Source organism: Ovis aries, chromosome 23 (genome assembly GCF_016772045.2).
Source record: "Ovis aries strain OAR_USU_Benz2616 breed Rambouillet chromosome 23, ARS-UI_Ramb_v3.0, whole genome shotgun sequence".
NCBI classification, from domain to species: Eukaryota; Metazoa; Chordata; class Mammalia; order Artiodactyla; family Bovidae; genus Ovis; species Ovis aries.
The window spans coordinates 42,767,128-42,781,202 of NC_056076.1; the positions used below are offsets into that span (position 1 = coordinate 42,767,128).

The 14,075-nt window shown below is 45.0% G+C and overlaps 1 protein-coding gene across 4 annotated transcripts in view; it reads right to left on the bottom strand.

Annotated features, from left to right (window-relative positions):
- Nucleotides 1-14,075, bottom strand: part of PIEZO2 (piezo type mechanosensitive ion channel component 2) — a 257,611-nt gene that overhangs the window by 57,107 nt on the left and 186,429 nt on the right. For all 4 annotated transcript variants that reach the window (XM_042239280.2, XM_042239279.2, XM_060405256.1 and 1 more), the window contains exons 15-20: nucleotides 12,792-13,072; nucleotides 11,631-11,779; nucleotides 9,496-9,669; nucleotides 1,248-1,459; nucleotides 786-946; nucleotides 94-270 (exon numbers count right to left, since the gene is read on the bottom strand). In XM_042239280.2, the coding sequence (XP_042095214.1) occupies nucleotides 94-270; nucleotides 786-946; nucleotides 1,248-1,459; nucleotides 9,496-9,669; nucleotides 11,631-11,779; nucleotides 12,792-13,072 (1,154 nt within the window). The remainder of the gene's footprint in view (nucleotides 1-93; nucleotides 271-785; nucleotides 947-1,247; nucleotides 1,460-9,495; nucleotides 9,670-11,630; nucleotides 11,780-12,791; nucleotides 13,073-14,075) is intronic.

Here is a 14,075-nt window from a genome sequence, read left to right on the forward strand (position 1 = left end):
CCTGACGGCGAGGGCTGGGGGACTTGGGTCCCCCAAGGTGTGCCTCCCTTCCCTGAAGGCCAGGCAAGGAGACCCTCAGTCTCCAAGGCTCACCAACGAACAGTTCACAGAGAAGTTCTCAGGCTTGATGGTCTGCAGCTGGTACAGCATCTTACAGACAATGATCACACATGTCCAGACGGTGCAGACACTGGAGGCCAGACGGCGGAGCTTAGCATACGGCAGAGCAAAAGCCCAGGAAATCAGAAACACGTAGTTGAACAGAGACACCTGAGAACACAAAATTGGAAATGGGGACAAAAATATGTCACATGGCACAATATCTAAAAACCTAGATGTTTTTAGGCAACTTGACTGATTCAGTTCCTCTGAGCTGAGCAAAGGCTGGCTGGGCTCCTCATATGTACAAGAAATGGTTGTGGGTGTTAAGATATACAGCTAGTAAGCAGACATGTGTACAACCAGGTGATGTTAAGTAATGTTGCAGTTGAAACTACAGAGGTGAACAGGCTTCTGGGAGAACACCCAGGGGGTCCTCGGCCCAACCTGGAGCTTCAGGAACCTCTCCTGGGAGAGAACACGCCTGAGCGGTGCCCTCAAGCTGTGCGGAATTCAGACATATCCATACTGGGTGGGCACATGGCGCACAGCCACATCCGTGAGTCAGTGTCCATCTCTGACCCACCCGCACTCAGCATGGGGACCTTAAGTCTAAGTGGCCCGAGGCTCCAGCTGGAGCAGACGCCTGGCTGGGTCTGGCCTAAAGACGGAACAGCATCACTTGCCTCCTTCACGGACACCCAGATGATGTAGGAGGACACAATCTTGACGATGTGCAGCTCCAGGATCCACCACAGGAATGTCTGCAGCTGGTGGAAGCCCTCCAGGAATCGCAGCAGCAGCACCGTGAGGCGGTCGATCACCAGGTGCCACTTGTTCCTCAGATCTGCAAGGCAGGGCGTGCAACTGTGAGTGGAGGTCTGGCCTGTACTGATGGGTCCCTTGTCCCTCTGATCTGCAAGGCAGGGCATGTGTGCAGCTATGAGTGGAGGCCTGGTGTGTACGGCTTGTTCCCCCAGTTTCTAGCTCACTGCCAGGGTCAAGTATATACTTGAGCATATATTGAGTATATATCTTATTATATACTTATATAATGAGTATATGTTTGATTCACTTGGAGCAAGTCAGCGGTTGGTTTCCTCCACCTGTGAGCCAGCATCCGAGCGGCTCCTGGGCGGGCGGCTTACCTGACGTCTCCTCCTCCTCTTCATCCTCCTCGTCCTCATCCTCATCCTCGTCCTCGCTGTCCCTGCCAGGCTCGCCCTTCTTGGCTTTTGCAGGGCATCCCCCTGGCATCTCCTCCCCAGGCCCAGCCAGCTGCTTGACCTCTGCCACCTCCAGGCTGGCAGTCAGCTTCATCATGGCAAGGTCTGGAAGGCTTCCCTCGGGGTGGGCCAGCCTGTCAGCAGAGAGCAGACAAGTCAGGGAGGGAAGGGCACTGGGAGCTGAGAGTGAGGGGCATGTGGAGGAAGATGAACAAAATGGAAGTCACTACACAGCTTGGCATGTGGGCTTGTTAGCATCCGGTTGCTTTTTATTTTTTAAAGCTCTTTCTAAAAAATGAACTGTAAACTCAGGTTTGGTGAGCTCTTCCAATTCAGGTTCTAGTGATGAGTCAGTCATGAGAACTATCAACACCTAAACTTGACATTTTTTCCCGCAGGAGAAAATGGTCAGAGTTTAGGATGGAGAAGCATGAAATGGCATCGTGTAGAGCAAGCATTTCATGGCTTCACAGGGGGACTTACTCATTGTGGTGGATTGGTAATTTTTTCTTGATGCTGCTCAAAGTAATGGAAATAGAAAGGGAAAAAAAAGGAGATGAGAACAGAAGAGTTATAAGGAGAGTCAGAGATCACACATCATGCTATAGTCATCTACTATCGCATTCCTGTATGCCGGGTGCAGAGGCCCTAACGCCATGTGCATTCCAGGATGGCGGCCACAGCGTGCTTTGACTGGGAGCCCTGAGCTGGGCAGCTGATCTGAGAATGGACGGTGCTGCAGTGGTGAAGGGCAGGACGCAGAGACTGCTGAGGCAAGTCAGGTCATGCTTTCTTAGAAACACAGCAAACCATCCCCTAGGAATCAAGTCATTCACAGTTTAAGGAGGGATTTTTTTTTTTAAATTCTTAAATAATGTGTAATGTCAGTCAACTTTTGCATGGACCAATCTCATCCTGTGGCCATTTGAAGCGTATGCAGTGGATGCAAATGCTTCCGGGGGTAAGAAGCCTGTATCACACCCCATCCTCGGGTACCAGGTGAGCTGCGGGACCAGATCTCCTGAGAAGAGTGCGGGAGCCTGGCTGAGGGGGCTGCAGCCTTAGGGAGCTCAGCAGCTCTTGAGGGTCCAGCTTAGTCCACAGCGAATAGTAATGAGTATGATCTTGCTCCTCAGTTTTTAAAGAGTATATCTTTTTATTCATATTCAAATGAATGTTTGAAGGAATGTTTGTGGGCAATAAAGTAGACATTAGGTAATCCTTCTCATTTGCAATAATTTATTCATTTCAGCCTGTCACAAGACAGACACTTAATTATGTTATCATATCTGTAATACTCTGAGTTTTATCTGTAATATTATATCTGTGATATCTGTAATTGACTCTGAGACAATTTCATGTCTCTGGAATTTTACTTTTCTTTTTTTTAACAAAATGAAGAAGTTCGGCTAGATAAAAATCTAAGCTCATATGCAACTTGTTGGTTTTGCATTTAAAACACCTGTGATATTGGAGAACTGTGGTCAAGATTATGCATTGCCCTTGGACTTTCAGAGAGGTCCTCCTTCAAAAACAATTCCTTTTAGCGATGTCAAGCAGGTAGATCACAGAATGTCAGAAACGAATTGCTAATTTAGTGAGCAAAGAATGTTCTGAGAAAGCGTGCTGACATGTACTTGCTTATTTTTTTTCTTCTCTTTTGGATATATGCGTACATATAGCTGACTCACGTTGCTGCACAGCAGAAAGTAACACAACACTGTAACACAACTATACTTCAAAATATAAATTAATTAATTAAATCGTATGATCGAAAAAAAAATTCACCTTTCAGTTTGGCTTTGATAATCCACATTATAGCCAGATTTCCACAACATTATTTTCTACTTGTATGTACTTGCTCATTTTCTTAAGCTAGATAATTCATCTGAGAAAATCTGTGTACGTAAAATGCCTCTGGATGAAAGTATTTTCAATGCATGGTTGGAGCTTCTACTTTAAAAGAAACTATATGAATCCTTTCATCGTGCTTTCGTTTTTCTCATAGCATTTTTCTGGGACAATCCAGAACAATGTTAAAAGCATGCTCTTTGGAATCAAAAAGATTTAGATTCAAGCCTAAACTAGACATCTTACTAACAAGGGGAAGTGGCAAAGCTCCTTACTCTTTTATTTTTTAAAAATTTTATTGAAATATAGCTGATCTACTATGTGTTAATTATAACAATGGGATTCAGTTACACATGTACACAGGATCAGGTGTAATGGCCCTGGTTTGTGTATATGTAGGAGAACTAACTATTGCTCCTGTTAAAATATTCCAAATCAGTCTGTGTACAAATTCAGTTGGAACTTCCTGCAAGTTTTCACGCCATCAGAATTTTATCAGTCAGCCACTGTCCTTAACACAGCCCTACCTCACATCTTATAAGGTCAAGTCTAAATTGTGATTGACCCAGAAGTTGGTTATAGGTATGTCCCCTCTTTCGTTGGAACTCCCATTTACAAACACAGTATTCTCCTTATTAAACAGCACTGAGCATACAAAAATAAATTTGGGGAGAAAGAAAGCTTATTTACTCAAGAAAAGGTTCACCGTATCATTCTAATCAAGAGAAGTCCCTTCAAAACTGGACACACTTCACATGCAGCCTTTCTGAAGCACACACTGTGCAGGGAGAGAGGGTTTGTTAGGGCAAGTGCTCCCTGGAGCACAGCTCTGACTTTTCTTAAAATGTGGGCATTCAGACAAAAATGAAAGTTCACTGGAAAGAAGACTGAGCTAATGGTGGAATGCTTCAAGTTTTTAATTATTTTAGATGACTGCATCTAGGTCTGAAAACTCCTGAGTCAGTTCAGGGTTGATGGGCATGTTTTTCCTCAAGAGGAATGCAGGGAGCCAACTCTACCATCAACATCCTTGGCACATTGGTTCTAGGACCCCTACGGACACCAATACCTACGGATGCTCAAGTCCCTTGTATAAGATGCTATAGTATTTGCTTGTAACCTATGCACATCCTCCTGTATATTTTAAATGATCTCTAGATGGCTTGTAATACCTAATACTATTTGAATGCCATGGAAATAGAAACTCGCACACAGCAAATTCAAGTTTGCTTTGGGGAGCTTTCTGGATTTTTATAAAAAAATGTTTTTGGTTGAATCCATGGACGCAGAAACCACGGATATGGAGGGCTGAGTGTATCAGTTGCCACAGCCCAACAAACCACTTCTGCCCCTTGGGCAACCCAGGCACCTCCTCTTAAAGCACATGGTCAAGACTTTATCAGAAACACAGAGGGAGAGAGAGACAGATATAGTGTGGTTCTTTATGTTAGGAGGGATAAGACTGATATGGCTGCTCAAGATTTATGCTTCAAGTCTGGAGCTTACTTCTCTAGCTGGCAGCTAAAAACTTGAGGTTGACATTTCTCTCTCAGGTTGCCCCCAAAACCGGCCCCAAAGGGGGCCCACCCGACCTCGTTCCTCTTCCATAGAGATCTCCACAGAGATGCACTAAGTTTTTACACCTCTTTCTAGACGTTCTGCCTCCTCGGGTCTGCTACTTGGTTATCAGCCTCAGCATTCCTCTTAAGAGGAAAGACAGTGCAGTAGAAAACCTACAAATCTTTCCAAGAGTTATTTTGTTAAGTGGATTTATTGCAAAATACATGCTTCTACTACCTAAATTACTGACTTGATTACTTAAGACGTGAAGTTATGGGAGTGGATATTTTAATTCTCTCAATAGAGTAAGAAGAGCTTTGGTGAATTAGACCTGAAGACTCTTCTCTTTTGGGCACTTGAGGATAACTCCACACACAGCAGGTGTCAGAGCTCACCCTTTGTTACCTGTGGTTATGAGCATGTGTTATAAGGCACACTGCCCAACCTGGCCTTTTTTTTTTTTTTTTTTTTGCAGAAGGCAAACATATTGTGAAATCTGTCATGTAAAATACTATCCTTCTATACGATGCTCTTTTAAGTAGATATATACTTGAAGAAATTGGTGTTTTAATTTTCTCTTAACCATAGATTGTTGTTGATATTCATTCAGGAATACCCACTAGTGGTTAAACCCCCCCAGTAGGTGAGATATTTGCCCTGCGGTGGATTGTACAAGGGACCCAGGGCCTGAGGGGCGGAGGTGGTGGGCAGGGGAGATAAGACAGGCAGGCAGATGGGGCTGAAGGCCAGTGTCAGGAGGCGGCAGCAAAGACAAAGTGCTCCAGGAACTCAGAGGAAGGGCCGGTACGCTCAGCAGGGACTCGGCAGAGATGGGTGGTTTGTGGAGCAGCTGGTTCTTGAGCTGAGCTCTTGATTACGTGTTCAGGAGGGAAATGGGCTCGCAGGCAAGCCCAGGACTAATTCTACCAAAGGGTGACCAATGCCGAGTGCCAGCTGAAGACCCTCGGCCACCTCTCAGTCCACTCAGCAGCACCATTCAGTCCAAACACCGAATGGTTGGGTTTGCAAAAGACATCCACAGCATACCTGGAGGCCATGTCCACTGTCTGATGATGTCAGTTTCATTTACAAGCTAATAAAGTGCTTAACACCCCCAGAGACCATTTAAAAAAGGAGCCAAGAGAGAAAATGTTGAAGTACCCACCTATTTATTATCAGATACACACGCCCATTGACCTTGGCATGGCTACGCAGGAAGCACAAGGCGGCAGTGGGGAGACAGTCGGAGAGAGAAAGAGGAGAGTGTTAGCCAGAGAGAAGGAGCTGACTGTGTCCTGCAAGCTCTGCATCACCAGGTATGTCAGCAACACCTTTCATGCACCGCAGTGTCCAGACAGCGAGGCTCGGCAGCACCGTGAAGTCAGACAAGAGTCAGGTTTGAAACAGTTGACAGCAACAGCCTCTTCCTCCCTCCCTCCCCCAAAGAATCACACATCTGGTCAGAGACCTGTAAAGGTTTAAATGTCCAGAGTGCACTTATCAAATAAAATACCACGTAAAACATTAATTCTTGGTCCTTCTCCAGAATTAGAAAACATAAAATCCTTTGAGTATCTGTATTCAAGATACTGTTTTCTGAGGTTTTTCTAAAGTTAAAATTTTAAAAAGTCATTCTATTTCTGTACGTGTCATAGTACCTTCTAAAACAAATTATTACGACCTAGCAATCCCACTGCTGGTCATACACACCGAGGAAACCAGAACTGAAAGAGACACGTGTACCCCAATGTTCATTGCAGCACTGTTTATAATAGCCAGGACATGGAAGCAACCTAGATGTCCATCAGCAGATGAATGGATAAGAAAGCTGTGGTACATATACACAATGGAGTATTACTCAGCCATTAAAAAGAATACATTTGAATCAGTTCTAATGAGGTGGATGAAACTGGAGCCTATTATACAGAGTGAAGTAAGCCAGAAAGAAAAACACCAATATAGTATACTAACGCATATATATGGAATTTAGAAAGAACGATAACCCTGTATGTGAGACAGCAAAAGAGATACAGATGTATAGAACAGTCTTTTGGACTCTGTGGGAGAGGGAGAGGGTGCGATGATACGGGAGAATGGCATTGAAACATGTATAATATCATATGTGGAAAGGATTGCCAGTCCAGGTTCGATGCGTGATACAGGATGCTTGGGGCTGGTGCACTGGGATGACCCAGAGGGATGGTATGGGGAGGGAGGTGGGAGGGGGGTTCAGGATGGGGAACACGTTTACACCCGTGGCGGATTCATGTTGATGTATGGCAAAACCAATACAATATTGTAAAGTAATTAGCCTCCAATTAAAATAAATAAATTTATATTAAAAAAACAAATTATTGACACATGGCAGTCACAGATATTTAAATAAGGAATGGACATTCAGTATCTTACTATTAAGTGTTTAATTGCATAATAATTATGTTGTAATTATGTTATAGTGTCTATTTTATCAATATATAAGGGAAATGATATTCCTGACAATGTCTACCTAGAAATAATAATAATTTCTCATAAGATTTGTCATAAAATTTTTCATAATGCTAACTATAAATTCTAGAAGGCTCAACATGATGAATTCTGCTTCAGACACAAATGACACTTGCCTACAGGGCAGACACAAACCACACAAACAACAGACAAAACAGGCAAAGGATAGCTGGCTGTTCATAGAAACAACAGGACCAGAATCAATATAAGGGATAAAATGCACTGATCATTCCCAATTTGGGATTTTTTTTGGGGGGCGGGAGGGGAAAGAACAGAGAAGGCAAAGCATGACAGTCAATCCAATTCTGAAAAGACCTCTTTCTTCATCATTTTGACTTACTAGGGTCCTAGGGACTAAAAATCACTAGTAAGGAAAACATGATAATGGAAAAGAGTTGTGAAAAAGATGGGATACATGCCCCATGCTCCAGGTAGAAATTTGGGGACTTTTATATGAAACTCCTGCATGAAATCCCTAAACACCAAACTTGGATGAGTCCTTTGAACTCTTCTTTTCACAGAACCAAAAAATGAAATCCCATGACCTGAAGCCATGCATACTGCTGACATTACTCATCCTTGCCTCGCCCTTTCCGTTCTCTTGGAAAAGTAACAGTTCAGGGGGTGCTAGGGGCTGAGCCTTGGCCAGATGAGGGCCAGCCATGGCCTCAGACTGACCAGACCACAGGGCCTCCGTCCTGTCCAGACAGGTGAGGGGGTTACGGGCTGGCTGGATAGTAGAGGAAAACAGAAGGACGCATCTTGATAGGAGGCTGCTATCCTTTCTCAGAAGCCACATAATTAAATCACGTTCACGTACTTAAGGAAACCCTGTTCAACACATTCAGTTTTCCATAATTCCACCAGTCAATCTTAAGGGAAATCAACCTTGAATATTCATTGGAAGGATTGCTGAAGCTCCAAGACTTTGGCCACCTGATGTGAAGAGCTGACTCATTGGAAAAGACCCTGATGCTGGGAAAGATTGAGGGTAGGAGGAGAAGGGGGTGACAGAGGATGAGATGATTGGATGGCATAATTTCAATGGACATGAGTTGAGCAAACTCTGGGAGAAAGTGAAGGAAGGAAGCCTGGCATGCTGCAGTCCATGGGGGCGCAAAGAGTCGGACATGACTGGGCAACTGAAGAACAACCATCCCCTAGCACAGCAGAATGTTCACAGTCTGACATTTCATGAGCTGTGCCTGATAAATTACTGCTTCATCTTCTTTCCGTGGACTCACTGTTTCCCTTGAGAAGGGGATTGGGAATTTTCACCTGTGGTGTCTGTCTTCCTCTGAAGGCAGCACTTTGCTCCCTCATCTACACAACAAGGGTTTTCCAGAAGCTGAATCACAGCCTATTATGTGAAGCAGAGAGGAAAATCTGTATCAAGGCTCATTAGGCAAATGCCTGTAATGTTCCTGAGATGGAGCAGGCCTATGGATGTGTGCTGACCGACTGTGGCTCCACACACATGGCCAGGGTGAGACAGATCCCATCAGCTACTTGGAAACACTTTGTATTAGTATTTATTGATGGAAGACAGCAACAGTGAACTGCTGGCAGAAAACACTGCCCTCACTCTTTCCTTAAATGTTACTCTGGTTACTCATAGATGGCAGAACCTTTCAGCTGAGGTCCTTCCTTCCCAAAACAGGAGAATTCTGTACTACGCTTTCACTCATAGAGACTTCCTTACTACCTGTCAGTGCAACAGAAAACTCGCCCTCTGAATTTAGCCAGATTCTGTAAACGTTCTAAAAACACCCCACCACCCCAGATACAAAAGACACATTGCCACTGCAAAGGAACCTCAGTCTGCACAGGTCTTCTGGACCAACTCACATGTCTGTCAAGATCACCCATGAAATGTAATAAATCACCATCCATGTGCATGCTAAGTTGATCAGTCATGTCCAACTCTTTTGCGACCCCATGGACTGTAGCCTACCAGGCTCCTCTGTCCATGGGATTCTCCAGGCAAGGATACTGTAGTGGGGTCCTACTTCCTACTCCAGGGAATCTTCCTGACCCAGGGATCAGACTTTTGTTTCTTATGTCTCCTGCACTGGCAGGCAGGTTCTTTACCACGAGCACCACCTAGGAAACCCAAAGCACTACCTACTGTTTCATAAAGTGTGATCAAATACTCCACATTTTTTCCCACTCAGAGGCTGACTGTCATGGCAAGCACAGGTCGAGATTCTCAGTGAGAGGATGGGAGGGTCTGGCTGAGCTTGCATGCGCTCACCTATAGACAGCGCTGTCCTCCTTGCTGGGGATGGACTTCAGGTCGGTGAGCTCCAGGAATCGGTCGTGGAAGTAGTGCAGGTGCAGAATGCAGACCAGGAGGAAGGAGGTGGGGATGAAGATGCGCGTGAACAGCTCGGCCACCGTGAACTGCTTCAGGCCAAGGTCCTCCAGCCTGTGAAACGGGGCGGTTTCCCCGGTGGGCTCTTGCACCCAAATGTCCACCGGAATTCGACTATTTCTCGGTGATTTCATACTGAACATTTTCAAGACAGAAGTCTTCATTTCCCCATGTTCCTGAAGCAGCTAAGCTGTTCTCGCCCCCTCCCCACCCGGGTCTTCCCTGGCACAACCGTCCACCTCGTGCAAAATGCCTAAGTCAGGACATCCCCTCCCCCAACACACTTTCCTGTCTCCACCATCCACATCCCTTCACCCTCATCTCCGGAATCTGTGCTCTTGTTTCCTCTCTAGTGCCTCCTATTCTAGGTGAGGCCGCCATCCTCGATCACAGGACCTCCCCCACCACCACTGCTGGCTGACCACTTGGCTGTGTCTATTCTTGCCCCCACACATCACTGCTTTCTCTGCCAGTCAAGGGTGCTTTAAAGACCTGAGGTTTCACCGAGAATGAGACACAAACCATCATCACCTAGGATCCCTGCACCTCCAGGCGCCTGGCTGACCTCCACCCTCCCTGCAGGTGAGCCTTCCTGCTGTTCAGCACACTCACCAAACCCTGTCCTGCCACAGGCCCTTTGCATTTGCTGTTCTCTTTTCCTGGAATCTTCTTCCACCTCTCAGCTCCCAACCCAGTTTCCTAAAGACAAGCTCCTTCTTATTCTTCAAGAGTTTAAATGACATCTCCTGGGACTTCCCTGGTGGTCCAGTGGTTAAGACTCGGCACTTTTACTGCTGAGGGCATGGGAAATCCGTGCGGGTCAGGGAACTAAGAATCCACATGCCAAGTGGTGCAGCCAAAAAATTAAAAATGACACCTCCTCAGGGAAGTCTGCCTGAACCACTCCATCTCTAGCTACTGTGTCCCCATTGTTCACCACCTCAGCTTGTTTTCGTTTCCTTCACAGATGTGTCAGTTTGTAATTTATTTCACATAAAGTAGGTTTTTTTGATTTGTCTCCTGTACTAGAATGTAAACTCCACTGGACTCAGACTCCCTCTGGCTTCCAGGTGATATTCAGGTGCACAAGAGTGTCTGGCTCAGGCAAGGTGCTCAGCTCTATGTTTCCTCCTCTGGACACTTGGCTCTATGCCCAGTCCTGGTTCGATTTCCAAAGGAATTTAGGAAGTTTAGAGGAGCAGAGTAGAAAAGGCTAGAGTCCTGTCTATTTCATGCATGTGAAAGAGCTCATCACTGCTAGTTTTCCATGCCAACTACTCCTTGAGAGTCCCTTGGACAGCAAGGGGATAAACCAGTCAATACTAAAGGAAATCATCCCTGAATATTCATGGAAAGGACTGATGCTGAAGCTGAAGCTTCAAGTCTTTGGCCACCTGACGGGAAGCCCCAGATCACTGGAAAAGACCTTGAGGCTGGGAAAGATTGAGGGCAGGAGGAGAAGGGGATGAGAGAGGATGAGATGGTTGGATGGCATCACCGATTCAATGGGCATGAGTTTGAGAAAATTCTGGGAGATGGTGAAGGACAGGGAAGCCTGGTGTGCTGCAGTCCAGGAGGGGTTGCAAAGAGTCAGACACAACTGAGCAACTGAACAACAACTCCTTAGAATCTCAGCACTGGCTCCATCAGGGAGGAAGGCTGATGCTCTGTGTTACAAGCCTCTGGTTAGGAAGGGAGACCACATGTCTGTGAGGAGCCAGGCAGGTGAGCTTCATATGAAACACTAGAAAAAGCCATTTCATTAACAAGGGGCTGAGAATTTACTGTCCAGTCAATTCTTACTGAGTACCTATTATGTGTCAGAAGCTCAGGCCTAGGTTATGAGAAGCCCAAAAAACCAAGACCAATGAGTTCTGTTCTGGAGGAACTCACAGCCAGTGATGACGTCAGGTTTTACTAAAACTTCCTTCCTGGCAAGGTGTTTGGAACAACACGCCCTCACGACTTCACCCGGTGGGTCACTTTCCACCCTGCTCTCCAGCACAGTTACTTACTTTTCTTTTTTCAGTCCAGTCATGTTTTGCCACAAGCCTGGGAAGTTTTCAAACTGATATGTGTATATAAAGATAAGCACCAGCATTGTGTAGATAACCACCGACATCCAGAAGTACTTCAGAATCCTCCTCCACCATTCATAGTGCACCTGTGAGTCAGAGGGTGAACAACAAATCAGGAAAAAGCATATTAGTGGAACACTCACAAAAATACCTGCTCCATTCAACAAAAACAGGTGATTCCATTCACACATGTCTGAAAGCAGAGTCAAGTTCATTTTCAGGTTTTGAGGCTGTCTTGCTCATAGAGTTGGGATAATGCAGATTGGAATCTGAGGACTTCCCTTGTGGCTCAGATGGTAAAGAACCCGTCTGCCAATACAGGAGACCTGGGTTCGATCCCTGGATCAGGAAGATCCCCCGGAGAAGGAAATGGCAACCCACTCCAGTATTCTTGCCTGGAGAATCCCACAGAAAGAGGAGCATGGTGGCTACAGTCATTAGGGTCACAGTCACACACAACTGAAGCAACTTGGCATGCACGCACGCTGTGTTAGTTTCAGGCGTATAGCAAAGTGATTCAGCTATAGGTATTATATATATAATATAGACAGATAGATTCTTTTCGTTTATAGGTTATTACAAAATCTGGGTATAGCTCCCTATGTTATTCTGTAGGTCTTTGTCTATCTCTTTTATAGACAGTAGTGTGTATACGTTAATCTCAAATTCCAATTTTATCCCTACTCCCACTTTCCCTTTAGGTTAATGATAAGTCTGTTCTCTATGTCTGTAGGTCTGTTTCTGTTTTGGAAATAAGTCAATTTGTGCTGTATTTTAGATCCCACCTGTCAGTGATGTCCTATGGTATTTGTCTGATTTACTTCACCTAGTATGATAATCTCTAGGTCCATCCATGTTGCTGCAAACGGCACTATTTCATTCTTTTTACGGTTATGCAATAGTACATCGTATAAATATACCACATCTTTATCCCTTCATCTGTATAAGACAAGGAAGCCACCCTAACCAATTTTCTTCATCGACCCCTTTACACGGTGTGTTCGTGAGGTCACAGTAACTCAGAGCCTCGCCGAAAGAAGCTCAGGCACACCCCTGGACAGATGCAAGGATGGCAACCCGGGGACCACAAGCACCCACCTGATACAGGGCCACACAGAAGAGGAAGAGTACCATGTAGATGATCTTGTACATCACGATTTTACCCTCGAAGCTGACGAAGAAGAACATCCCCCCGCAGACGTAGATCCAGTACTTGATGAACAGGGCCACCACCAGGTTCCCCAGCACCTTCATCACGTCCTGCTCGTCTGCCTCTTCCTCCTCCTCTTCCTCTCTCCGCTCCTGCTGCTCCTCCTTCGGCTCCTCTCCTTCCTCCTTCTCCTGAGCCTCGCTGTCTACCTGTACATCCTGTTCATCATCTTCAAGACAGAAGACCCTGCTGTTACGAGGAGCTGGTCCCTGGACCAGAACCACACGCTCTTACCCATGTGAGGTGGGTGCCACACACTTTAGGCATTACCATATGATTTAAAATAATTTTAGACAGTTCTAATAAACAAGGTAGAATTTATAGAACTAATCATAGTTCACTTTCCTAACCTTCCTGAAACATAAAAGAAACACATTTTGTAATACTTTTATACAAGCTTTTCGTAACACCTATTTCACTTGCATTGTCCAATAGCTATAATTACTGTAGGATCAAGAGAAATAACAGTCAACAAAACTAACGCTGACAATTTCAGATTCTGACTGCAGTGTGCCTCTAGCAGTCTTTTATTGAATCTGGGTTATTGGCAATAATGTTAACCAGAAAGTATGATTTTATAGAATGAAAAAATTGAGTCAAAACCAAATATAATTTAAATTGGGTTTCAGGACTAATTATAATTTAACTAAATTTAAAATAATTTTATGCATTGGAAGTAAAAGCTTATTTGGTCTTACTTTAAAATATGGTAACATATAGGACTCATCTTTGTGGTCCTAAGGTGACCTATCATTTGAATAACTTATTCAAATGACCAGGAGATCCACAGAGTGAGGGGGAATGCACGTGGGGTGAGAGGTCAGAGTAACTGTTGATCTTAAATGAACTGTTCTTTGCCGGGAGCCAGCGTGAGGAATTCCACCCATGACAAGGTCATGTGGCAAGAGCTCTGATGGCAAGGCTAATCAGACCTCAGGTTTTCCCCCTGGAATTTCCTGAGCATCCACCCCCCCCCCAAAAAAAAAAAATAAGAATCTGCCGGCTTTTGTGCTCTGCTTCTCCACTTTTCTGATATTCTCTGGAAAAAAGTCAATTCAGGGCTTTAGTCTTCTGCATTTGAAAGGGATGTTTCAGTTAACCCCTTCTGATTGCTCTCTAGCTTGCCTAACAGGTTCCCCAGACCTCTTAACGCTTGTGAATTGCTTACAGCC